Source organism: Eretmochelys imbricata, chromosome 11 (genome assembly GCF_965152235.1).
Source record: "Eretmochelys imbricata isolate rEreImb1 chromosome 11, rEreImb1.hap1, whole genome shotgun sequence".
In the NCBI taxonomy this organism is placed as follows: Eukaryota; Metazoa; Chordata; order Testudines; family Cheloniidae; genus Eretmochelys; species Eretmochelys imbricata.
The window spans coordinates 60628362-60655960 of record NC_135582.1 but is presented as its reverse complement, the minus strand read 5'-3'; the positions used below and the strand labels follow the sequence as shown (position 1 = coordinate 60655960).

Here is a 27599-nt window from a genome sequence, read left to right as displayed (position 1 = left end):
GTGAAATATAATGTAACTGGAATATGCTTCATGCAAAAGGTCTCTTGTAAGGAAGCTTACATTGTAAGGAAGCTTATCATTACAAAGCTTATAATCTACTGAGTGTGTTCTTCCTATTTACATGAATTTATTATTCTTGTATCTGAAACTAGAAATATGAAATATAACTCGGAGTCCTATTTTATTATGCAAAGTGTGGGCCGTTAATGGTGGTTTAGAATCTTGATGGCTCCCATTAACTAGGACAATTGACTGTAGATGGCTCTGTTTACTTGCAAGCCTTCCTGTGAGTTAGGCCAGGTAGAATGAAGGCTTGGGGTCTCACAGGACATGTGACCATGTCACCTGTTACTGGAATCCATCTTAAACCTGGTGCTTTTCCATTTAGAAGGAGGGATGGGGACCCAAAGAGATAAAAGATTCCTGCCTTGTGCCAAAGGTATATAAGGGGGTGGAACAGAACAAAGGGGGCTGCAGTCATGAGAAATCCCCTAGCTACCACCTGAGCTGGAACAAGGACTGTACCTGGAAAAAGACTAGGCCCAGACTAGAAAGGGGACTAGTCTGTGAAAGAAGCTTGTTGGAACATCTCTGAGAGTGAGATTTTATCTATAATCAGTTCCTTAACGTATTAGGCTTAGACCTGCGTGTTCTATTTTAGTTTGCTTGGTAACTTACTTCATTCTGTCCGTTATTACTTGGAATCACTTAAATCCTAGTTTTTATATTTCATAAAATCACTTTTGCTTCTTACTGAACCCAGAGTTAGTGACTAATACCTGGGGGAGCAAGCAGCTGTGCATCTCTCTATCAGTGTTATAGAGGGCGGACAATTTATGAGTTCACCCTGTATAAGCTTTATACAGAGTAAAACGGATTTATTTGGGGTCTGGATCCCATTGGGAGGTGGGTGTCGGGGTGCTGGAGATAGGTGACTTGCTGAGCAGTTTTTGACTAAAAAGTCTGCAGCTTTGGGGGCGTGGACCAGACCTGGGTCGGAGTTGCAGCAGACTAGCGTGTCTGGCTCAACAAGGCAGGGTTCTGGAGTCCCAGCTGGCAGTGGAAAATGGGCTCAGAGGTAGTTTCAGCACATCAGGTAAGAGTCCCAAGGGGGTCTCTGTGACCAAACCTGTCACAGTGGCGTAGTTGAGCAGGATCTGTGCACAGCTGATTGCTTTGAGACACTGGTAGTGATTTTAAGTGAGTTTTAAGTAAGCTGGCTGGAGAACAGACAAAGTGGTTACCGGTTTGTTATTTTCTGTTTGCTTATTTCAGGTAAGGGAAATAGGGACAGAAAAGTAAGCAAAATAAGTAAGAGTGAAGATCAGAAGAAGCTAGAACTGCACAGGTTGTAAATTGCCCAGGAAGGCTGAACACTGGGTGCTGGAAAGTCCCTGTTAACTAAGAAGCCCCTGAGCTGAGTGGATCTCAGTTTCAGTGAACTGCTGTGAGGTGTGGCCTAACCTCTGGGTCTGTGCTGAAGCTGACCGGAGCATCTAACTCAGCAAGACAGGAGTGGAGGGGTGCCTATTCTGGCAGAAGGGTTGTTCTCTGTAGTATCCCAGGTCATCGAGTGACCGTCTCAAGGGAAGACAAATGAAAATTGATTTGCAATTTTCCCGGAAAAAGGCTGCCATGAAGGCAGAAACAGACAAACAAAGGGCTGCACACCAGCAAGCACTGGATTTAAAAGACAAAAAGATTGAAGCACAGGAAGATGCTCAGGAGGAGAAGAAAAGAGAACGGGTAGCAAATGCCCTGTCCAAAAAAAAAAAAAGGAATTTTAGATTTACTGCCTCCGCCATGAACAGTGTCCAAGTCTCTGGCAGTAAGTTCGGGAGGAGGGTGTGACGTTGCACTCCATATGCTTTATGAAAATTGTTAGGATATATATATTCAGGCCTGTACTCTAAGAATTTAGGTGTATTCTTATCACTCGGCTAGTTATAGAGGTATAAAAGAAAGAATCAAAATCACTGTCTGCCGGTATAAGGTCCTTCTCTTACTGTGACAGTCTGAGGCCCTGTTCTTAAGCTAAGGCCTTTGGCTAAGCAGCAGAGGCAGCCATAAGCTGGGAAGCAGCCGGTCACATCCTCACATTCCAAACTAGTCACATTGAAATACGGTGCTATTCGGCTGTTAGGAATACAATCCTGTCCTGATGGTGCCTATCGCCTCCAGAGAAAGGGAAGTGCCTAGAAAATGTAAAAGGAAACTTAGTTTGATAGCATCCTGTCTGACAAGAACTCACTTATCAATAGCTCGGATGTGAAATCCTCACTTCTGTATCGTTTTGTCATTATAGTTCCCACTTTGCTATTGTTTGTCTGTATAATCTCTGTCTGGTTCTGTGATTGTTCCTGTCCGCTGTATAATTAATTTTGCTGGGTGTAAACTAATTAAGGTGGTGGGATATAATTGGTTACATAATCATGTTACAATATGTTAGGATTGGTTAGTTAAATTTCAGGAAAATGATTGGTTAAGGTATAGCAAACCAGAACTCAAGTTTTACTATATAGCCTGCAGTCAATCAGGAAGTGAGTGGGTGGGTGTGTGGGTGGGGGAAATGGGAACAGGGAATGGGGGTGGGGAAACTGGAATCATGTTTGGCTAAGGGCAGGAATGGGAACAAGGACACAGGTGTAAGGCTCTGTGGTGTAAGAGCTGGGAAGGGGGACACTAAGGAAGGAAACTGGAATCATGCTTGCTGGAAGTTCACCCCAATAAACATCGAATTGTTTGCACCTTTGGACTTTGGATATTGTTGCTCTCTGTTCATGCGAGAAGGACCAGGGAAGTAAGTGGGTGAAGGAATAGCCCCCTAACAAAAATATGCTTGGAATGTGAACATAATGTAACTGGAATATGCTTCATGCAAAAGGTCACTTGTAAGGGATCATTACAAAGTTTATAATCTACTGAGTGTGTTCATAATTCCCAACATTCAGCAAAAGTGGCTCATATGATAGCAGAAGAAAGAAGAGGAAAGAGTAAGCAGTAAAGGGGAGAAAGAAGAATGGCAGCATTGTGGACTGTTCCCACTGTGAGATGGTCTTCTATATAGTTTGAGAATAGGATAGAAGCACATTAGATTTTTATGAATTAAAGTCAGTAATGGCTTAGCTCAGGATCTGGAGACCTGAGCAGAGGCAACTGAGAACTAAATAAACCACTCAGAGAAGCATCACCTTGTTCCCAGAGTTGGAAACATTTTTATACAGAAACTCTAAAACACTTCAGGACAATTGTCCTGAACATTGTTTCTCTTTTGTGAGCTCAGCAGATGTGTGGTTTTATATGTACTCACCATCTGTGTACTGGAATCCCCTAGTGACTGTAGTTCATATAGAGGCTGGCCATTCTGGTCTACCAGATGGAACTCTTCTGTGGAAAGAGGTTGAGCCTGGGATAGCTGGACTGGTGTATTCGATGACACAGATGAATTGTCTGAAACATGCACTGTGATGGGCAACACTGCCGGAGAGTCATTCTGTTCAAATGATGGATCCCTGGAATCCATGCAGGTTAGATGCTTTTACAGAGAAAAACAGTGAAATATACTTTAATCTTAGTATCAACTTGTTATTTCTATTTTAAATAATAATTTAAATATATTTTATAGATTACTTGCTACGTTTCATTCTCATAGGGAACTTTCCCCCCAAGTGTTCAAGTGTCTATTGGCTAGTGATTTTATTTTCTGCTCCTGCTTCCATGATGAAAATATTATTTTCTGTCTCTGCTACGGTGAAGCAAAACTCCTTGTACCCAAGACTTGCTTCCAAAAATAGTTACATTTCAAAATAACATCCCTGGATCCACCCAGAAGACTTAAAACCAAGTAGGAGGGCAAAGGTATAAAAGGAAAGCGGGGGGTGGAGGGGGGGGGGGGGGCGCGGAATTAGCTAATATAATCTCCAAAAGTAATTTTAAAAATCCCTAATCATTTTTAGTTCAAATTTCTTAAAAAGCTGTAAATATACTACTTGAGTCTCAAATCAATACTTTCATTTTTGGCTGTGAATAGAACCACAACATAGAAATTGACACAGTATCTTTGTCAAATTTTATATAAGAATATGAAGCATGGAGGCAGTACAAAAAAGCAATACAATGCATAAGCTCCATATGGCAAGACTAAGAAGCAATGGGCTATGTAAATGTCTCTTAAAATCTATATTTATGATCTCACCAAACCTGTCAAACTTGGTCTAGTTATACGCATTCCATTTTTGTTTAGCAGCTATCAGCTGAAGCTAGGAAGTTTCTGCACTATTAGCAATCTGGGTGCACTCAGAAACAATACTAGACTGAAGGGAAAAAATGTATAAGAACTCCAAAGTAGACAGCTCTCCTGTAAGAAACCCATATGATGGAGTGGTTTAATGTCATCTGAACAACCTAAAAAAGAAGAGTGGAATTTGCTTAACTTCTTCCAGTAATCACACATTCACTATTTTCTGAACCTTTATGACCTAATCACTGGTACAACAGAAAGTTTGTTAATGACAAATTCTAATAACTGGAAAAATGTCTCTAAGTTCTATATGCAGGTCAGAAACTGGCCACATACATGAAAAATCTAGTACCCATTGTTGTACTTTCAGTAAACAAAAGATTTGTGGCTTGGGGCCTACAAATAAATTAGAGTAATGGCAATGAATGCCAGGATACAGGATCACATTGCCAAAAGAATTATTTCAAATTGTAGAATTAACTAAGAAACACATATGCATGTTGTCTGGATTAAAGACATTTTGATTAGAAATAGATAACTACAGCCAAAATTCTCACACCTCAGTACCTAAAATTAGACTCCTACGTCAAAACGTGCACAAATATATACAGCCTGATTTTCATAAGTGCTGAATACCTACAGCTTACCACTCATTTCAATGGATATTTCCATCAGTGAAGGAAAATCTTTCAATAATTTTTAAAATGAAAAAAGTTAATACAAATACACACATTGAAAGACAAAGTGTTTTTATGTGATTTTCTAGCTTTGCTATCAGAATGCAAACTGATGAGAATCATGCCAGACATTCACTCATTCCAAATTAATCTGTATTAGAAATCAATGTAAAGGCAGTAGTATATGTTGTGTAAAGCCATTGTGAAATAATGAGAGAAAAACAGATTGCTTATTGATGTGCAGTGTAAACAGGTTATTATTATGTTGCAGACTCTTCAGAGGATGGAAAGAAACCAGCTTCAAACACAGTGATGTCTCAACTAATCTCTCACCTGAAACACTTGGTCATCTGTTTCTGACTCTCCTGTACTATTACAGTTGACTACCAGTAAGTCATTAGATGTTTCCATGCTGACGTCATGGTCAACTCCATTTTCTTCCATTACAGGGTAGCCTGGAAAAGTCACAGTACTTTATTTCAGCCTCCCATCCAGGATGTACTTTTACTTTATCCTATAGGTCACTGCATTTATTTTTTATTATTTTTTAATGTAGATCTTATGAATTCAGGCAAAGCCTCATCCCATTTGAGGTCAATGGCAAACCTCCCATTGACTTCCATAGGACTGTGATATAGCCCTTATTTCATAAGGTGCCAAAACCTGACATATCTTTATTCAGTTCTCACCCAAGAAAAATGTCAATTGATTTCTACAGGATCATGGACAGGCCCTTACTGCAAAAAGTTTTGCTTTAGTAAGATTGGCAGATTTTGATCTATTGTTTGTGCATATATGTAGTTTTATACAAAAAGTGACCATATACATTTATATAATTAATGTCTTTCATCCAGAGGGATCACGAAAGCACTCTATAAAATTTTCACTAATGGATTTTTTACAGTGAATACACAAGAATTGCTTCACCCATCTCTGACATTCTGCTAACTCTGGAGTGAAATGCAACAACTAATACTTAACCGTGTCAGAATGAAGGCAAACATCTATTCTGCTAATTTACCAGGGGCATTTTTAGGCAGGAAGAATGAAGTTACCCAAACTGTAATTTGGCTAGGACCATGGGACGAACAGAAAAAGTGCCAGAGGCTCTTAGAACTTCAGTTGTACCTCTAATTCCACAGAAGGCACCTCCAGCAGCACAGTTTCCCAGAACACAACATTCAAGCATACAAAGAGATGTGATACCTACCACTTTCTGCAGGACCCAAATTTTGCCTGGATTGAGCACTTTTTATCTTATGCAATGACCAATGGAACGCCCGGTGAGTTAATTCATTCCGTATGTTAAAGTGCACCACACACCATGAAATATACATGGCATAAAACAGGGCCATCTTTGTAGAAGAAATTTGAATTTTGGTATCCTGATTTTTTCCAGGGTTTTTTCCTCAAATAATATTCTTTTAATAAGAAAAAGTATTCCACAGTTATGTAGCTTGCATATTGTACAAGCTTTACACATTCCATCAGTTTTATCAGTGGAGCTGATAAATTGCTGTAAGTGGACCTATTTGGCTTTGCCTTTCAGCCTCTATTTCCTTCATCATCAGAGCTTCCAAGTTCCATCAGGTTAGCTGGTAAATTATTTGAACAGAAACATTCAGCCTGTGGAGCACGCAAGTTCGTCTGGCTAAGCCACACGAGGTGGATGGAAAAGGAAAGCCTGACCTATCTGGCTTTTGGAGCTAAGTGAATCACCCTTCAGAGATAAATTCTTCCAATGCATTTGAAGAACATTCCAACTTCAAACGTATCTTTAAATTTATTTAACCTATTTTCATCAAACTTGGATTTTTTAAAATTTTCAATTACTATACAAAATGACAGGTTCCTAGTTTTGAATATCTGCCATATTTAAACCAGATCGGAGAGGGAAAGCATTTTTTCCCCCTCAACAGTCCCATACTGCCAAAATATTTGAACACAGTTAGCTTAAACTTTCAAAATAATTTCACTTTTGGGGCTGAGACCAAATACGGAAAGTTTCAGTCACAGATACTAAGGATGTCAAGAGCAACAGAAAAAAATTGATTGGAAATTGAATTTTATTAGTATTAAATGTATTATTAATCTCTCTAATAAAAATAGTAAAATAATGTTTTAGTCTAAGCAATAGAATTTAGCCTTTTGAGAAAAATTAAGTGTACTGTCTGCAAAATGGCTTTCCACAGATGTAATTTTAATATCTCATTTATGAGTAAATAAATATTTAATAATAGATTACAAAATAATAGTTGCTATTATGTTCTTCAAATCAAGACAGTTCAGTTACACATATGTTGAAGATTTTGCCTGGGTCAACCTCTATACCCAAATAACTCCCTCTCCCTTTGATGTAACATTTACAAATCTGAAATAAAGCTATCAAATATATCTGGATTCTTTAAAATATATCTGGATTATTTAATAGAAACATTTATTTTATACTATAAATTATATAAAATGTTGAGGATGAAGTTCTATTTTCATATTGGTTCCTCTATAGGCCTTTCTGTGTGTGTATGAACGAATTTAATGTTTCTGTAGCGCTGGATTGAAAGCAGTGCTCTCTGCAGGTGTGTCAGATAGGTACAGCACAAACACTTGCACTACCCGGCCAATAGGCCTCAGCTCCACCTTGCAGGGGTAAAAGGATAGTTTACAGCCATTGGCTATGTCTACAGGAAGAAATTTTAAAATTTACCACAAACACTGGCAAGTGGAAGTGCTAGCACAGGCAAAGTGTTGACGGTGTTAAACACAGAGAAATATATACCTGTTCTGAGAAGGGTTACACAACAGGAGACTTAAAATAATAGCTACCACCTGGAATCCAGTGGTATGCTACTTCTCCCAGTTGACAGTGGAGCTGAACCACTGTAGCTTTGATGAGAATTGTTAGTGAAGAAGAAAAAAAGCCTACGGTAGACAGAGACAATGCCCATTCAGTCCTTTATTACTCTGATGAGACTATGGTCACCAATAGCAGTGGTTCTTTTAGTAATGTACTATATGTTCTTGCCAACTAACTTATTTTGCGTAGGACACCAAACTCTAGAGAGGGACTTATAAGAAGCTCTTACTCTAGTCAGAGCACTATTTTCTAAAATTTTATGATGGGTTTATTAATTTTTTTCACCCAGAATATTTTATCATTTATTTTGTGTATTTTCTTTCTTCCAACATTTTAGAAATTTATGACATTTTTAGGTATCAATTAATAGAAACAGTAACCTGGACATAACAAGCAGTGGTTCCCAATGAGTAGCAGTTCCAGATTGAAGTGACTTTAAGTTCTCTTACCAAGCCCTGCTTCTCTTTTCCATTGATCTATTATTGTGAGGCCTCCTACTCAAGGCAGGGAAAGAGTAGTCCCTAAATGCAGACGGGAGCACTAAGATTTAGAACTGAACTTCTAATTATTCTCATGACTACAGTATTGTAGTTAGAGAAGAAAACTAAGTTGCAAAAGGGACAGGTTATTCCACTGCTCTGGCAGATAAGCATGCTTTGCACAAGAAGCATACACTGAAAAAACAAAAGGGGATCAGGAAAAATACAAAGACTTCTTGAAATCTGAACCTTGGAGTTTCAAACAAAGGTACAATCAAATTTGATGTGTGCAATTTCATATTTCCAATAAGAGAAGTTATGATGAGTAAATACCTTGCTGCTGATCTTATTTCCATCTTACGATAGAAAAAAAAGTTTTAAAGTTAGTTATGTCTAGGGCCCTATCAAATTCACAGCCATGAAAATCTGGTCTTTTGCCTGTTTTTACCCTATACTTTACAGATTTCACGGGGGGAGATCAGTGTTTCTCAACTTGGGGTCTCAATTTGGGGTCCAGACTGAAAAGGGAGTTGCGGGGGGGGGGGTCACTAGGTTATTGGGCGGGGGGTCATGGTTTTGCCACCCTTACTTCTGTGCTTACTTCAGAGCTGGGGAGCCAGAGAGCAACAGTGTTGGCCAGGCCCCAGCTCTGAAGGCAGTGCCCTGCCAGCAGCAGCGCAGAAGTAAGAGTGGCAATACCATACCATGCCACTCTTTCTGCTGCCTTCAGAGCTGCGTGGCCAGACAGTGGCAGCTACTGATTAAGGGCCCAGTTCTGCAGGAAAGGAGCACAGAAGTAAGGTGGCAGGACCATACTATGCCATCTTTACTTCTGCACTGCTGCTGGTGGCAGCTCTACCTTCAGAGCTGGGCTCCTGGTCAGTAGTCGCCGCTCTCAGCAGCGCAGAAGCAAGGGGAGCGATATCGCAACTTCCCCACCCCTCACCCTCAACTCCTTTTTGGGTCAGGATGCCCTACAGTTACAACACCGTAAAATTTCAGATTTAAATAACTGAAATCATGAAATTTATGATTTTTAGAATCCTATGACCAGGAAATTGACCAAAATGGATGAATTTAGTATTGAATTTGGTAGGGCCCTAGTTATATCATACTCAAGGAATCAATAGCAATATTGTCCCCAGTTTTCCAGGAAAATAGTGCTGAGTTAGAAGAAACAGTTTGAGACAGTGACACAGCCTCGATGCAATTAAATGCCCCCCGCAAAAGAAGTGTGTTTTATGAGACATTTCTACATCAACTAAATCATTACTAATAGGCACAAGTGACAGTAAAGTAATTGAGCATATTCAAGTGTCATGGCCTTCTCAATGAAAATGAGTTACACTGGCCACACACATATTTGTAACATATAACCAAAATTTTCTTAATCTTTGTCATGAAGGGAGCTAAGAAAGACTCATTAATTGCTGTGACCAACTTATATAGTGCCTTTCATGTTATTCCTATAAACTATAGTAATTATTCAGTAGGCTTTTAAAAATAATTGTGGAAAAGCCATTGCTTAGTGTCTTTCTGCAATCATTAACTAGGTGTACAAATTACAGATATAAAAAAATAAAAAAGCATTTACATCAATTACACTGGCAAGACGCCACTTTTTTAAATATGTATTTCTGAAGAAAGCATATCTTACTAATTTAAAACACCAAGACAACCCTTCCTTCTCCATCAGTTTACCCACAGAACCATCACACATCATAGACAGACACAGCTACTGACTTATAGCGAGGCCATAACTAACCGTTAACAAGCTGCAAAAGGAATCAAACAAATGCAAGGTATCCAGCCAAACATCTTTTTCCAACATATTGAATTCACTTATAATTACAGTACTTTTTTAAAATCCACCAAATTTGATTTTAATAAAACTTTATTTTTAGATGTTGTTACATGAACATTAAGGTTCACCAAATTACATCAGTATATCATCAACAGTGAACAAGTACATGAAACATACCCAAGTATACACCAGTAAATCAGTATCTCCCAGAGAATTTTAGAGTAGCAGCCGTGTTAGTCTGTATTCGCAAAAAGAAAAGGAGTCCTTGTGGCACCTTAGAGACTAACAAATTTATCTGAGCATGCTCGGGGGTCGCATAACTCGACCCCCGAGCGTGCTCAAATAGACTTGTTAGTCTCTAAGGTGCCACAAGGACTCCTTTTCTTTTTCCTAGAGAATTGTACAGGATGTGTGCATACCTGTTTATATGCACTCATCCCAGGGGCTGTGTCACCAACTCTACCGACACAATTTGAAGAGGGAAATGTCAAACAACGATGAATGGGCCTGTAAACGTCTCATTGATACACACAGCAAAAGCCTTCCGCTTCAAAAGGAAGAAGGCAGTGGGATCTAGGCTTGATACCCACTCTTCCATCTCCCCATGGGTCTTAACCTGAACCCTTAATCTCTTACCCCCCACAAGGGGTACAGTAGGTCAGGTCCTGACTCCAGGGGGCACAGCAGGTCCTGCCCAGCCCCGCCCCCTCACCCCTCCCTGACAGGCAGCGGGTCCTGTCCTAACTACTCCTCTCCCCCCCCCGTCCGTCCGTCCCCACGCTGAGGGGCTGCGGGCCGCGTCCAGCCAGGACTCCGTTGTTCATCCCCCAGTGCGGGGCCGAGAGCAGGGTAGCGGCTCTACCTCGCCTCACGCCGGGCAGCGCGGGCGTCCGCCCTGCCAGGACCTCCCGGGGGCAGAGCCGGGCCCCCGCCATGTTGCCCCCTCAGAACAATAGCCCCGGGGGGCTGCCCCCCTCCTCCGCGGCGCCGCCCCACAGCCCCATGGCAGCGCTGGGAGCCAGAACGCCCGCGCGCGGGGGCGGTGGGGAGGGCAGACTGGGCGCGGCTCCTCCCGCCTCGGCTGCCGCGAACCCTGCAGGGGAGTCAGGGAAGCGGAGAGAAAATTCAGAACGAGTCTACTCAACCTCGTCTTGGCTCTCGCAGGCACCACCATGGAGACAGCCGTACAGCGCAGGCGCAGCAACGCACTCCTTACCGTGCAATATGGCCCCCACAGGCCACCGTACAACCCGGAAATACTGGCCCCCAAATGCCCTTACTGAAGCAAACAGGATGCACAGGGAAGAAATCGCTACCCATCTGTGAGGCGGCGCGTAGCATGTTGGGAGTTGTGGCCTCCCGCGCTATGCATGCTGGGATTTGTAGTCTCGGGACACCTTGTTGACTGCCAGTCTCATCCTCTTGGGCCGTGCTGCATGCTGGGACTGGTAGTTTCCATGGAGCCTGCCCTAAAGAAGGTTGGGGTCTCTGCATTTGCCTCACAGGCTGCAGCGTGGGTGCGTGCGCAAGTCGCTCCCATTCTCACCCAACCTGGAACTGGTGGGTCCGAGCGTCCACCACGTCTTGACGGCGGCCCTTAAGAGCAGCCCTTACTAATCACTGGTGGAATGCTCGATCTGTGCGCCTGCTCCGGGCTGATTGACTGCGGCTCCGAGACACGTGCTCTCTCTGCTCCGCGGGCTGGAGAGAGAGAGCTCGCAGCCGGGGCCAGCCTCCTGTCCTGCACCCCGCGTCAGTGTTCAGCTGGGTACAGACAGATACACACACAGCCCCGGCCCAGCCTCGCCCTCTCCGACCCAATGGCCCAGCTCCAGGCTCGGTTCTTCACCGACAACCACAAGTGAGTCTGGGGTGGCCTAACTGCCGGGGGAACGATACTGATGAGCGATGCCTGGCACTTGACAGGCACTTGACGTAGTCCTGAGCGGTCGCACACCATGTGCAGGCCACCGCCGTGGGGGGTGGGTGGGAAGGAGAGCAGCTAGGAGAAGGGAAATTAAGGCTACTGCTACAGGGCCAAATCTTACTTGTGTGGGGGCGTGTTTTGCAGTGTTGGTTGGGGAGGATAGATTTATTTGCTTCATCTTTCCTGGCAAACAGCATTTCCCAACAAAACTCCATAAACTCCTACAAGTTAATTGAAAATGTATCTGTGAGTGCTCCTATAAAATCTGTAATCAGGATTTGCCCATTGGCCCTCATTTTGCTTCCCCTTAAGTCAGAGTCAGCTTCTGAGATTTTAGGGGGAATAGGATCAGGGCCATAAGCATTGGCAAATGTACAGTTGACCGGGGTGGGGCTTCAGCAACTCTTTTAATATTCACTCATTTTCTGTACTTTCCCAGTGCCACTGGCTTCTCTACCAGCTAGATTTTGCTTGGATCTTAGAGATTAATTTAGAGATACTATAGCGTTCATTACGAGCTTCCCAAAGCTATTGTATTTGTGAATGGTAGAGAGTAGGTTTCAAAAAAGGTGAAAAAAAGTGTTCCTGGTTCTTGCTTGGCTACACACGAGTTGAACTTCAGAAAAATCTTACCAAAGGGAGCCTAAACTATACAGTATAATGAGATCAGGATGGGCAGGATTCTTGAAACAGCTGCAAATTAAGTATATGTCCATTCAAACTGCAAAGTGTTTTAATCCCCTCACTTGCAAAAAGAGCTGTATAACAAACTTTTAGATACTATGCTTATTTTGTACCTGTTGAGCTGTGAGTTTTGGTACTTCTCAATAAGTCAATTCCTATTTTCTTCCCTCTAGGTATGTAGTAGATGATGTTCCATTCTCTATCCCAGCAACCTCTGAAATTGCTGACCTCAGTAACATCATCAATAAATTGCTGGAAGCTAAACATGGTATGTATTTGGAAGGTGATTTACCTCTTTTAGAAAAAGGAGTACTTAAAAACAAAAAAAAACCCACATACTAAAGTATTTAGAATCTCTTCATAAATGTGTAAACTATAGGGGCTTAAATACAAAGGTCCCACTCCTGCAAAGACCTATGAACATGAGTACCTTTGTCTGGCTACATATTTAGATTGTGAGCTTTTCGGGGAAGGGACTGTTCCCGGCCCCACATTCTATTTATACAGTACTTATCACACTGGAATCTTGATCGTCCCCTGTTGGCACTATTGCAATGCTAACAATAAAAATAATTTTGTCTAGATCATCCAACTAAAGTGAAAGAGAAAAAAAAAGAAATTTTAATCCAGTTGACTGACTAAAACCTTGCAGTGTTATTTGAAACTCACCTGACTCTTTCCCTGGTGTGCAGTCAGTGGAGGCAAGTTCCAGAGGTTGGTACCTGGATTTTGGTTAACCAACAACAGAGATGCTCCAGCAGACAGAAATGGAGGTATAATTGGGTCTCGGCCCATGTAAAACTTTAAAAGTTGTTCTTAACTTCTCAAATTGCAACCAAAATTGAAGAGGTAGTACCTTAGAAGCCTGGAGTCCTGGCTCCAGAGATGCTACTAACAGAAACTTAGGTGCTGTTTTCTCCCAGGCATCCTTTGGGTCAAGATCTGCCCTCACTTAAATCTGTGTAATCCCTTGTAGGTCATGGGGTTGCACAGTTGTAACTGGGAGAAGAAGGTGGCCCTTCAATTTATTTGAACTAAATTTAGTTTCATTCCCTAAAAATTGCTCTTTTTTCTGGATTATATAAGTTAAGTCTTGAAATTTAAACATTGTTTCTTGTTTGTCTTAGAGGACCACAAATATGTGGAGTTTGATTTCCTTGTCAAGGGCCAGTTCTTGCGTATGTCACTTGTCAAACACATGGATGCGGAAAACATCTCAACAGTAAGTCATACGCACTTTCTGTGGACCACACTGTAGGATGATGGGATTTAAAGATCCCGACCTAGACCATTTAATTAGATACAGATTTTAAGTTTGATCGGGTTTACAGTTCTGATTAAGAAAGTTCTCCATATTGTGAATATTCCATGTATTTTTCTTCCTTAGCATTCCTTCGCCTTTCTGATGAAGCCCAGATAATTTCCCTTATTTTCCTCTGAAGACCCTGCATTATTCTTTTGCCCATGGAGGATTCACCGAGACTTGCTTTGGAGCCTGAAAGTGCTCCTAATGACTAGAGTTTTCTATTGAGCAAACTGAGACACTTCCTTCTCCTGTTGTCTGGTTTCATATGGTTCTGGAGGAAGACTGGTCCCATTTTGGTCACCATCAGTGTACTTTTGTCTCCTGCTCTACTAGCCTGTAGCCAGTGGCACTGTGTGGGTCAAATGATCTGAAGTAGCACAGACACTCCACTACTAAGCATGATAAACATAGTGGGGAAAACCTAGAAAAGAAAAGGAACAACATTGTCTTACTGTGGAAATCATTTGCAGCTACTTTTAAACACTGCATTAGTAGTAATTTGGTAAGCCAATAGTTAGCATTGATCTGTAGTGATGTACTTGTACTTAAGGTATCACTCATTCTCTAAGAGCCCAATCCTGCAAATACTTAAGCATGTGTGTGACTTTAATCATATGAGTAGGCCCATTGACTTCACTAGGACTGCTCACCTAAGTAAAATTACACACATTCTTAAGTGTTTGCAGCATTGGGCCCTTAATTTTGAATCTTTGTGCTGGGCTCTGATACATTGCTACCATCTGCCTTCTGTTCAGTTATGCATATGCTTGCCTGCCAAGGAGTTAGGGCAACCTGAATCCCCATTTGCAGTAGCAGCTCAATCTCTGAGGCAGAGTAGAGTACACACAGTCGTGTGGAAGGTACGGGACTCTGGCTTGTATAGTTGATATCTTTGTCTTTCCAATTGATATCACTGCTCGGAGTGGTTGGGAACTACTGTACTAGATCATTGTGATTGTTTATTTAAAAAGAAAAAGTACACTGACTGGCTTCTTGTCTTTTGAGAGTTCAGGAGGAAGTGGTGGAAATAGAATATGTGGAGAAGTACACAGCACCTCAACCCGAAGAATGCATGTTCCATGATGACTGGATCAGTTGTGTTGAAGCTACAGAAGAATGGTATCACAGACCCACTTAAGCCAGTCTTAAGTTTCCATCTTGGTTTCTCCCACTGTCTGTAGCTGATTCCATAGTTCTTTATTGGTACTTCTCTTTAACATAGTTTTCTTCCCATTCCATATTTCTCTTTTCTTTTAAATAATTTTTCTACCTTTTTAAATCAATTGTTTATATGCAGGCCATATGCTTGGGAAAGTAGCTGAAGTTTGAGCTCCTCCATGCTACCTTGACAGTAACTTTAATGCAAGTAGGAAGGTACCATGCATAGGAGTATGAGATTTGCTCTTGGTATGCGTTAATACAGGGGTTCTCAAACTGGGGGTTGGGACTCCTCAAGGGGTTGTGAGGTTATTACAGCAGGGGTCGCGAGCTGTCAGCCTCTATCCCAAACCCCGCTTTGCCTCCAGCATTTATAATGGTGTTAAATATATAAAAAAGCGTTTTTAATATATAAGGGGGATCAGAGGCTTGCTGTGTGAAAGGGGTCACCAGTACAAAAGTCTGAGAACCCGTGAGTTAATATCTTCAGTGCTACTCATGCGTTCTATCTCCCTGAATAAAACAATAACATCCTGCCGTCTTTTTACATTTATTTCTAACATTTCAACATTTAATACTTCAAATATTAATTCAAAGTTATTACTGTAGTTCCAAAACCCTTATTTGGAGTGCTTTAAAGAAATGTTGACCACACTACTTGTCTTTTCTACCGCAGTAGAACCTCAGAGTTACGAACACCTCAGGAATGGAGATTGTTCGTAACTCTGAACAAAACATTATGGTTGTTCTTTCAAAAGTTTACAACTGAACGTTGACTTAATACAGCTCTGAAACTTTACTATGAAGAAGAAAAATGATACTTTACTTTTTTTTTTTTTTTTTTTTTAGTAATTTACGTTTAGTAGTACTGTAGTGTATTTGCTTTATTTCATCCATCTCTGCTGCTGCCTGATTGCGTACTTCTGGTTCCGAATGGAGTGTGTGGTTGACTGGTCAGTTCGTAACTCTGAGGTTCTACTATAGATATTTCCAGAGCTGTTGTTCGCTATTGATTATACTGACACTCCGCCATTTATTAATGGATTGAAAATACTAATATTCTCTAAGTTCCTCACTGAAAAGATCTCCCATGATGCACCATTGGCTTTAAAGAATGTTTTAATATCTGTATCCCCTAGGATTTTGACGGGCTCTTACGATCAGACTTCTCGAATCTGGTCTTTAGAAGGAAAATCCATCATGACAATTGCTGGGCACACAGAGGTGGTGAAAGATGTGACATGGGTGAAAAAAGGTCTGTACACCTTATACTGGTTGGGAGTGGGGCTACAGCAATTTACTGAAAAACATACAGGTTCAATTGCCAACCTAAAAGTTACAGCTATTGTAAGCACCGCTTGTCATATTAAAAATGAAAGAATTCAATAAAATCCCTCAATACTTTTTAAACAAACTCCAGTATTTTCTAATAACTATTTACGTATTCTAAGTTAATCTTCATTAGTATTTGTACATTTAAATTTGTGATATTTACATGAATCTCTTAATTTGTATTGGGTCACTGTGTAATTTTTTAAAATCTTAATCTTGCTTCCTCTAAAAGGATTTTTTAGAAAGACTTCATTAATTGGATTTGTATGTTGGCACTTTCTTCCTTCCTTAGATAGTTTGTCATGCCTGCTACTCAGTGCCTCTCTGGATCAGACTATCCTGCTGTGGGAGTGGAATGTAGAGAGGAACAAAGTGAAAGCCCTTCACTGCTGTAGAGGACATGCTGGAAGCGTGGACTCTATAGCAGTTGACTGCACAAGAACTAAAGTGAGTTACTTGCAGAAGGAGGTCTGTGTTGAGCTAGTGAGTTGTGGATTCTGTGTTGCTTGTTTATGTTTAAAAGTCACATTTTTGTCCTCCGCATGAGAACTGGTCATTTGTTAAGTGTGTACAATTTGTATAAACCTATGTATTAATTGGTGATAGCCTTGCATTTGATGTAATGGAAATAATGTGCAGTATTGAAAAGAAAAGATACATAAAACCCTTAATATTGCACAAAAAGCTGAAGATGATTTTGGAAGCATTGAGCAGAAAGATGACTTTCTGTGGCTTATGTGAACTAGTCGGATTTTACATAATCTTTTTAATAAAGAGTTTCTGTTTATCTAGTTCTGCAGTGGATCTTGGGATAAGATGTTAAAGATCTGGTCTGCAGGTAAGATGAATATTTTATGAATACTTTGCCTGGGATTTTTGGCTCTAATTTAGAGTTTTAAAATGTAATTATCTTCAATGACAAACTTCTGAATAGATTTTATTTTAAATGGGTATTATGTCTTAATTTTTCACTTTTGAAGTTTTTATTTATGTATATAGTTATTCAGTTACACCAGAAGCTCTTACTTTGAAATGTTACCGCTTTTATACATTTTCCATTTCTGAGAATAAAATTTACGTTCCTGTCAGGGTTTTTTTCCCTTAAATATAGTTGCCTCTCAGAGTTGTTTGGAGGATTAAGTAGTATCTATAAAATGCTATTAAGGTCTAGAGCCCTATATGAAAGCTAAGGCACACACTTAAACATTATACATAACTTTACTATCATGAGTATGAGTGGTCCCATTGAAATCCCTGAGGCTATTCATGGTAGCAAAGTTAAGCATGCGCATAAACCTTTTTTATTCTTGGCCACTGTAGTGGTAAGTGGCCATCCCTCCCCATCGGTCTTGGGGTGGGGGGGCTCACTACAGTGTGCCTATAAATGCAATGCTCAATAGGGGAATTAGCAGTCTCAGGGGTTCTGGCCCTCTGGGCAGGGCAGAGCAAAAAGCAGTCTCAGGCCATCCAGCCTCAGGTGGGGAGGCTATCAACTCCAGGGGAGGGCTGGTAGCAGGGGGTAGGGAGGTCCAGACCCACCCTACTCTACCGGGTCCTAGCCATGGGCCCTGGCTAGCAGAACCCGTCACCACTGGGTCAGCAGGGATCCCACTGAAACACACGGACCTAGACTCTGGCAACCAAACCGAACTAATGTCTAGTGCCCCAGGGCTACTTCCTGCTACCCCTCTGGAGTTGTACCTCCATCTCCTAAGGTTCCTCCTTTCCCCAGTTTCAGTGGCAGTCCCAACACCCCTTCAGGATCCTCACCATTGTAGAGCTCTGGCTCAGCAGCAGGCCCAACTGAGCTACAGGGCCTGCCTTTTAAGCTTCCTGTCCTGCCCTTCTGCTTTTGGGGGGGCATGGCTTGCCTGGATCCACCCACCGGGGGTGGGGAGTGGTCCCTCCCCATCAGTCTCAGAGGGAGGCAACATCTCCTCACTATTGTCATTTATTATGGTGAAACAGTAACTGCACCAAGATTGTGTTAGACAGTTCAGTTTTAACAATTTAACTTCTGTTTTTTCTGCGATAATTGACACTGTCTTACTTAAAACAGATTAAAGCCCCTAATCTGCACTGACATAATGCGGCAGACCTCTGCACAGATGTAATTACAAGGTCATGACATAAACTTAACTTAAACACTTAGATTTCAGGTATAGATGCCAACTGGGTGTCTTTTTTCCAAATAGTATCTACTGATTTTAGCGTTCAATAGGCTCGTACAGTTTGTAGTTTTTAATATGGACACTAAGAAGTTGTGGATTCTTTTCCTAATCTTCTTTCATAGACATTGTGATTTGAGGGACAATAAATTGACTAAACTGATCCTGACCTGGTGACATAAAATAACCACACAGTCCTTCGCTAGCCAGTTGGATGCCTCCTTTCAGAATGCCCATTTATGTTTATATATAAATAAATGTGTAAATTAAAATATAGAGTGACTGTGTACAGAATATAGGATGGAATTATTGTGTTTTTTTCCATGAAGGAGGGATGATCTTGTAGATGAGGAATTCATCTGGGATGTAGAAGATCTGAGTTAATTTCTTTGTGCCTAAATTCCTCAGCTGTAAAATAGGAATAATAATACTGATCTAATTGACAAGAGGGTTGAGGATTAAATGTATGTTTGGCAGGCAATTGGATACTATGGTGATGGGGGGCCCATGTAAATATTTAGCGGAGAATGTATTTCAAACACTTCTAAATCAAGCTTGACTTTCTTTCCATCATAGTGCCTACAGATGAAGAGGATGAAATAGAGGAAGCAGCAAACAGACCAAGGAAGAAGCAGAAAATTGAACAGCTTGGACTAACCAGGGTAAGAAGTGGTCAGGATTTATGTAGAACCTCAACTGAAAAGCATGGAAATGGAAAATATTTTCCCTTTTTGATAAATGTGTGTAGGGGGACATTTCTGATGAAAATATCTGAAAATTAATCTACATACAAACATATTTGTTTGGTGAAATAATGTTTTTTCTACCATAACTAATCCACTATTTTTCTGATCTTAATATTTTATTTAATTTCTAGACTCCCATTGCAACTCTTTCTGGCCATACTGAAGCCATCTCCTCTGTGCTGTGGTCAGATGCTGAAGAAATTTGTAGTGCATCATGGGATCACACAATTAAAATATGGGATGTGGAAACAGGAGGTCTCAAATCAACTTTGGTGAGATTTCTTTATATGTTGTATATTAAAACTTTTCACCAAATTCCTCACCAGTTCAGTTTGAATTTAGAATTTGTACAAGAGTAGCTCCTACCTTATGACTTCTTTTCTTATGCAGACCGGAAACAAAGTGTTTAATTCGATCTCCTATTCACAACTTTGTCGACGTCTAGCATCTGGGAGTACTGACAGACACATTAGATTATGGGATCCCCGCACTAAAGGTGAGCAAAAGTGAATGTGTGGGTAACACAAATGACTTTTTTCAAATTCATAACATGTGTTGAGAGAAGGGAGTACATCTTAACACATTTCATGAGATACACACACAAACTTTGGTATTTGTCTGTAATAGTGTTTCCTAACCGGGGAGCTAGACCATTTTAGCCAAAAATTAACAGGAACAGTGGGGACAGGGAAAGCTGTATGAACCCAGATCCTTTCCACATTCCATTGCAAAAATGCTCCCATGACTGTGTAAAGTGATGAGAAGCTACCCTCATTCCCTGCCTGCTCTCTGGGTGAGCCTTGTTTCAGCTGACCACAGCAGTAGCTAATTTTAATTGGCTATTATAAGTACTATTGCTTTTTGAGGCATGACTTTTTCATTCTTAATAACTTTCATTCTTTAGATAGTAACTTGGAAAACAAATCAAATTCTTCTCTTTTAAAGACATTTCTTTTTTAGTAAATTTTGAAAGCTGCCCTGCTAACAGCCTTGAAATCTAAAGTCACTATTTATCAGTGGGTTAAATGCCACTGTTTTGCCAGAGTGCCTAAACCCTGAATAGGGGAGACCATCCGTAGAAGTGAAAAAATAGCTGATTACATGTCTGATCAATCTTTAGGCTCCTTACAAGTCTGACATGGCTGCCAATCATCGCAGTTCGTAATCTAGACTGAGACTACCACACATCATAAGCCAGACAGTAATGTCTTTTTAGCCACTACAAACCAGGGCAGATTTGAACCAATAATCTAGAGATAAAAGGCTCCATATCCCATTACTGATCGCTAGAGCTATTCAGTCATCTTCATCAAAAAAACTCTTTCAAGTGGAAAATGTGCCTCTTTGGTAACAAGAAGGTGGTTAGATTTTTGTCCTTTCTACAGGAGCTTGCGTGCGTGTGTGTTTTAACCTCTCATGCTGTTCGAAGCAATATTATGACATGATGAGCAGGAAGAACTACCTGGCCCCCACATATGTTAATCTTGACTGCTTCTCATATACTGGTGGATTTTATAAATATCTTTAAACTGACCTGTATACATTTCTGTAAATTGGGGTGGTGGGTTTTTATTTTCTCTGTCCCAGATGGTTCCTTGGTACTCCTCTCTTTGACCTCTCACACTGGCTGGGTGACATCTGTGAAGTGGTCCCCCACACATGAGCAACAGCTAATCTCAGGTTCTCTAGACAACATTGTCAAGATTTGGGACACAAGGAGGTAAATGCCATTCTTTAATATTCACAGGTAGCACTTAGCGTTTCATATAGCCTTGTGACACAGCAAAAGCATATGGGGAAGTTAAATGGAGATTCCAGCTAAATTTCTGAAATCCCTATGGAGATTAGAGACACCTAATAGAAGAGTGAGAAATGCACTTGCCTTTTGCCAGCAGCTCTGTGGCTTGACATTGAAATCAATTGCATTGACCTTCCCACCCAGGATTTCTGTGGCAATACTGCATTGAGTGAGATGACGTGGAAAGAGGTTTCATTAGTAATCTTGCTCGTGGGTTAATTTAAAAAAAAACAAAACTTAGTTATGCTAGCAAGATTTTTAGGAGTATCTGTCTTCCGGAGGAGCCTAATGTGTGTAGTTTTATTTGCTCCCCATTGTGGACATTTCATAACACACAGCTGCAAGGAAAGTAGCAGTTTGTGTCTGAAACAGATACTTGCAAAAGCAAGAGGTCTAGGTCAGTGGTTCTCAACCAGGGGTACATGTACCACTGGGGATACGCAGAGGTCTTCCAGGAGGTACATCAACTTATCTAGATAGTTGCCTAGTTTTACAACAGGCTATATAAAAAGCATTAGCAATGTTAGAACAAACTAAAATTTCATACAGACAATGACTTGTTTATACTGCTCCATATACTATACACTGAAATGTAAGTATAATATTTATATTCCAATCAATTTATTTTATAATTTTATGATAAAAATGAGCAAGTAAGAAGTTTTTCAGTAATAGTGTGCTGTGACACTTGTATTTTTCTGTCTGATTTTGTTTGCATGTAGTTTAAGTGAGGTGAAACTTGAGGGTACCCAAGACAAATCAGACTTCCTGAAAGGGTTACACTAGTCTGGAACGGTTGAGAGCCACTGGTCTAAGTCCAACAACATCTGACTTGAAAGGGGTAATTGGTCTAGGGTTTGATTGCATAATCAATCATAATCAATTTATAATAAGCTGTATACCTAGTAATCTCATTAAACAAGTTGCAGACAGGTGAAAAACTATATTTGATTTTTTCCTATGTTGAACATGGCAGGAGTAGAGATCAAAACTCATGTGAGCTTCTTGGGGAGGTGTCTTGGACTTCATAGACTTGTGGATATCTGATGTTTGTGTTACCATGCACACCTTCACAACAACAGGTCCCACAAGACTTCCCAAACACAAAAATCGTGCCCTACTCACCAGTAGCCATCTGGGGTAGTCAGCTGCCACAGAGGAGTCACCATTCTTTTCCACACTGAACGGAGCTTTCATCCTGTTGAGTTGGTGCTACAGTGTTAAGGCTAGCTCACCACAGAAGTACAGTGAATTGTTTCCTCCATTCTGAGTTATGCACCTACTGTTCCTGATGCCACACCTTGAACAACTTTCTCTCACCAGTCCATGGCCCTGGTCAGGATCCAAAAATTGCATTCCCTGAGTGAATATAATCCTCAGATACTGCATAAAAGCTAGCTACTCCAGGGTGGGGGCACCAAAGGTTTTGTCAGTAGCTACTGGACTCTGGTTCTGTTGCTCTGGAGGTGCTCTCAGAACATTCTCCATGGCCTTGCCTCAGATGCTTTGCAACTGCTCTTCAATAGCCTCATCAGAATCCTTTCTTATTGAGTAAGAAACGAGAGCTAAGTGTTCACCTCTGGTTTCCATTTTGTGAAAAGAAGTAGGAAAGGGCACCGTTACCCAAAGCCTTATGGGAGCTTGACCTTTTATTCCACAATTCCTCTGGGCTCCCAGAAGGCCCTTCAAAATTTCCAACAAGGCACTGCTCCAGCGTATACCCAAAAGGCAGCGCAATTTTCTAATGGTGTAATATAGTCCAAGTGTGCATGTGGGGCAAAAGAGCATGTCTTGTGTAGACATCCTGCACCACTGATGCTATCTGACTGGTCTAGTGACCAATGATCCACTTACCTAATGTAGACACAATCGTACAGAAATACATGCTAGAATCAGGAACAGCTGTTGTCTGAATTCAGTGGTTGGGAAGACCAGCAGATGGCTTAATTCTGTTCTCCCCCAAGAAATATAGTGGTAGAAGTATGGTTTTTAAATGTTACAAGATTATAGTGTGCTCAAACCCAGAATTTCTAGGAGCAAAAACTTTGTATATAATTTTACCTAATTTATGATTTATGACTCTAAATGTCTATCTTATCAGTTGCAAGGCTCCTCTCTATGATTTGGCTGCTCATGAAGACAAGGTTTTGTGTGTGGAATGGACAGAAGCAGGGGTAAGAACTTGAGGAACAGGATTTTATTCCTTAAATGTGTGTGTTTTGGATGGGAAAGGGGCTGATAATGGTATGATTGATGTTTAATTCTAACTAGAGAACAACAATGAGCTTTTTACTATTGGATATCTCCTATTGGTGTGCGTGGATCGTATTCTCCCTTTTGCTTATATGTCATGGAGGAGACTAGAAGGCCTTAATTGTAGAGTGATGGGTTAGGGTGGACTCTCTATAGGGGAAAAGTGGTTGTTCGGTATCATTACCAGATGGCCACCCCCTCCCATCCATGGGGATTATAGGAAAGCTCTGCACCATAGCATTAGGGGGACAAAATCAAGGAAGGGTGGAAGTCAGAACAGCCACTCAAGGTGGCATGTTTCTTTCTCTGGACATGGGAACTTATGATGAAAATTACTCCTGTGCTCCTCTAAGCAGCATTTTCTCCTCTGTGGCATTAGACTATGAAGGTAGCATGCACAGGCAGCTGGACCTGGCAAAGGTATGCTGCCACTTCTTTGTGGTGTGGGTAGGAGCATGATGTTTACCTTGGGGCCCAGCTGCATGTATCTAAGCACAGCATAGGTTTTGGAGACCCCAACTCCACAGTCCCAGGGGCCCTACCTTAGACTAAGATGTGGCAGAGCAGTGAAAGCCTTATACATTTTCACGTAAGCTTTACCTTTCCCTAAGTGGTTTTAGTAGGAGGGTAAGATATAAGGCTGTATTATTTCTGAATTTGAACCAATTAAAACAGACTACGGGGTTCACATCACCATTGTTTAACTCCTGCCATTTAGCTCTTCAGAGGAAAAACAGAATCAGACTGCTGAGGAATAATTTTAAATATTTATTCAGCTCATAGGTGTTGCCCAGGGACAAAAATTGTGTGGATATTTACTTGGTTTGACAATGGGCACAACTTGTTTTTCCCCATTACAGTTGCTGTTGAGTGGAGGGGCAGACAACAAGCTGTACGCCTATAGATATTCAGCAACAACCTCTGATGTTGGAGCATGAAAATGAATGGCAAGAAGTAGCCCAAACCTGTTGAAGTTTCTAGATAACCTACAGTCCAGCATCTGAAGAAAGCTGCCTCCTAGAAAAGCTGTCTACTTCTATTTTGTAGCGGAGAGCAGCCATTTCTGGTTTTTGTATTATAGCAACATGTATATGTATTTATAACAGAAAGACAGAACCACCAAGGAACCTCACCCTTATCTGGTCTGATATTGAAATCAAACATTTGTCCCCTTTTCTCTCATAAGGACTATATAAAGAACATTGGAGTTTATTAAAAGTAAAGTGTTACTGAGATTGCTAGACAAATTACTCACTAGACTAAATTATTTTGTATTCATTCTCTTTTTTTATAAAGCTTTTATCTAAAGTTCAGTATATTATGGTCTGAACTCAAGTAGGTACTTGAGTTCCACAATTTCCAGTTGCTTCAGTGGGGGCTGGAGGTGCTTATTAGCTCAAGATTCACCCCTCCCCCCTGAACAATGTCTGATCCTGCTTCCACTGAAATAAATGGAATTAGGATAAGGTCCTTAATAGGGTTGTGATGCAGATTAGGTCACCCTTATAGTTTCAAGGTGCTCTCTATTGATTTTATTGGCAAATGGAATACTTTGGTTCCTGTCATTCATAAGTTAAGGTGGTGTAAATGTACATTTTAAAAAAAATTACTGGCTGATACTGGAAAAAAATAGTCAATTCATTAGCCAGATTAACATACTATACAGTAATACATTAATGGAATATCCAACTACTAGGGAAACCCTTATTGTGCAGTATAGGGTGCCCAGTCCAAACTGAAGCTCTAAGTACCAGTTAGCAAAAAGACTGCAGAAAAGCAACGTTTTATCAGATCCATTTATTGTAAGTGTCTGTTCTTAACTGGATGCTCCAAGGAGTTGTGTATATGATTTTTTTTCCTCTTACCCTCCCCCACATGAAATTAGTAAATCATCTTAATCTGGTGTCCTCTGAGTAATATTTCCTATAAAATAAGGGTTCAACACGTGTGGGAGTTGCCTGAGAATCTCAGTACTAGAACACATTCTTCTGTAACAAAGAGCAAGTTAAGTGCTCAGATCTCTCTCTCTCTCGGTATATTTTCACATCAGCACATAACTTGCATCAGGGAATTTTCTTTTCAATTTAGTAGAAGCAATCTGTGCATTTAGCTGGGTTGAGGATGTGGCATTTAATGCACAATCAGCTTTATTTTAGAGGATGTAGATCAACAATTCACCTGTTTTCTGGGGGGAGGAAAATACAGAAATTTCACAAGGCTTCAATCTTGCAACAAACTAGTTAGACATTCATGTGGGCTCACTTCCTCCCCTGATGGTACTGTTTTCATTACAAGCTGCTAGTGGAAGAGCTCTGCCCCATTAAATAGTATACAAATAATTTTGTGTATCAAAGGAACTACTAATTCCTAAACTACACCTTCTTGTTATAAACCAACCCCAAACATTTAAAGCCTGAGTTTTTGCATTTTTTAAAAATGGTATAGGTCTTGGTTTTCAATAAGATTAATATTTTTACAACATAGTTAAGTCACAGGCTAAGAATAGAGGTCCCCATATCATTCTTCATTGAGGACTGAAAAAATCTGACTTTGCCTGTGCTGCAGGTGGTACCCATGTAAAGAAAGACTTTAGATTTGTTCCAAGCGTCTCTGACAGCAATTAAAGACATTAAAGTAATTGAAGCAAAAACCATTTATGAATTATTAAAAGGGGCTAAAAGGGGATGGAATTTAGCTCTGTGGGTTTAAATTATTTTTTTTAAAGAATGTAAAAATGTGGTATTTTTGTGCTTAGACATGTAATCCTTTAGCAAAACTGATTTGAAGAGGGGGTCTTGACTGACTAAAGACTGACAGAATGGCCTTTTAGTTGATGGAGGGGGTTCAGAGATCAGTTTGCTCTCCTTATCCTTTTAGAGTATCCCAAAGGCCATTTCTAGGTTTGTAACTTACATTCTTGCCTAGTCTTTATAAAAGTAACTGAGGGAAAAATTCTATTTTCTGATTTATTTTTAACTTGGAAAAGAAAAAAGGTCCGTGGTTTGAATGTATAGTGACATGGACATCTAAACATACATTTTGATATGAATGACTAGAAGTAAATAATCTTCCAAAGGTTAAAATTGTATAGGAAAAAAAAAATCTCACGAACACAATCATTTGAGCTGTTACTGTGTTGTAATCAAAGATACTGCTGCTTAGCTGTGTTCTCCACCAGCAGCCAATTAAAAAAATGGATACATCAGTCAGTGAGTATTATTTCTCTGAATTACCAGTGTGTGAATGACCTATAGTTCTAGTTTCCACTTATTTTTGTATCTTTGACAGACAAAATAAGTACAGGTTATACACAAGGGTTCTTTTAAGATTAATGGAGGCACATAAATAATCTTGCCTTCCTTCCCCCCTTCCCCCTCCACCACATCCCCTGAGCAAACTCATTTTAACACTCAGTCTCATAGGCCTGGGCACTTTTCTAATTGTTTCTGCTGTTGAATTTCCCCTTTAATACCAGAACTCAGAGTGAGCTGCTGCTACACCACTTTTGTATCCTTTTCTAGTTATCCCTGTTGCTAAACTTGTCCTCTGTTCTGAACACAGTGTGAGGCTATTGTAAATACATCTTCAGAATTCTGCTCTGCCTACACATTTTCCCTGAGAGAAGGTATCAATGCTGATGTTTAAAGAAACAAACTAAAAAAAATCCAACATCAGTACTGGTAGAACCATATCCATAAGTGCAAGCTCTGCATTCTTCCAGCATAAGAGAATTGTGACATGTTTCAGGCAATGAGTCAAAATCTTGTGTCTGCTACAGTTGCATCACTGGCATGACCATCTGAAGTTTTAAATAATTATCAAATAGTGTACCAATCAAAAAAGGCCCACTTGAAATGACAGTATTATGATCCATTGTGTTTAGTGTAAGTGGTCACCTTCGGATTACACTCGGGTTGTAGTTCAAAAGGTTCAGGGTTGGTTTTTTTTTTAATTTAGAAAAGCACTATAACTTGTCCAACGTTATAAAATGATACTGATGTAATCCTGTAACATCTGGTATCTCCCCTGCTCTCTACTCAGTTTACATTCAGAGTCTATCTAGAGATTAAGGGAAATTGTTTAACTGGCCTTGAAAATGTTTTATAGATTCTGTTAAGGTCCTATGCTCTAATTTACAAAGATCTTTATGAAGCAGTTTTTCCAAGAGTATGT

At 40.5% G+C, this 27599-nt stretch overlaps 2 protein-coding genes across 5 annotated transcripts in view; one reads left to right on the top strand and one right to left on the bottom strand.

Moving 5' to 3' along the window:
* Window positions 1-11276, bottom strand: part of CARF (calcium responsive transcription factor) — a 70876-nt gene extending 59600 nt beyond the window's left edge. For all 3 annotated transcript variants that reach the window (XM_077829439.1, XM_077829440.1, XM_077829441.1), the window contains exons 1-3: window positions 11200-11276; window positions 5251-5372; window positions 3311-3535 (exon numbers count right to left, since the gene is read on the bottom strand). In XM_077829439.1, coding sequence (XP_077685565.1) covers window positions 3311-3535; window positions 5251-5361 — 336 coding nt within the window. In that variant the 5' untranslated portion in view covers window positions 5362-5372; window positions 11200-11276. The remainder of the gene's footprint in view (window positions 1-3310; window positions 3536-5250; window positions 5373-11199) is intronic.
* Window positions 11277-11738: 462 nt separating this feature from the next.
* WDR12 (WD repeat domain 12) lies at window positions 11739-25329 on the top strand. 2 transcript variants are annotated; one of them, XM_077829969.1, is made up of 14 exons: window positions 11739-11915; window positions 12839-12933; window positions 13358-13438; window positions 13793-13887; window positions 14984-15090; window positions 16269-16384; window positions 16754-16908; window positions 17254-17299; window positions 19206-19291; window positions 19507-19647; window positions 19766-19871; window positions 20963-21095; window positions 23275-23347; window positions 24287-25329. In XM_077829969.1, the coding sequence occupies exons 1-14, from the start codon at window positions 11875-11877 to the stop codon at window positions 24362-24364; spliced, it is 1353 nt and encodes a 450-aa protein (XP_077686095.1). In that variant the 5' UTR covers window positions 11739-11874; the 3' UTR covers window positions 24365-25329. The 2 variants fall into 2 exon arrangements, with proteins under 2 accessions (XP_077686095.1, XP_077686096.1); XM_077829970.1 differs by lacking the exon at window positions 13358-13438 and having other exon boundaries at window positions 11741-11915.
* The last annotated feature ends 2270 nt before the right edge of the window (window positions 25330-27599 follow it).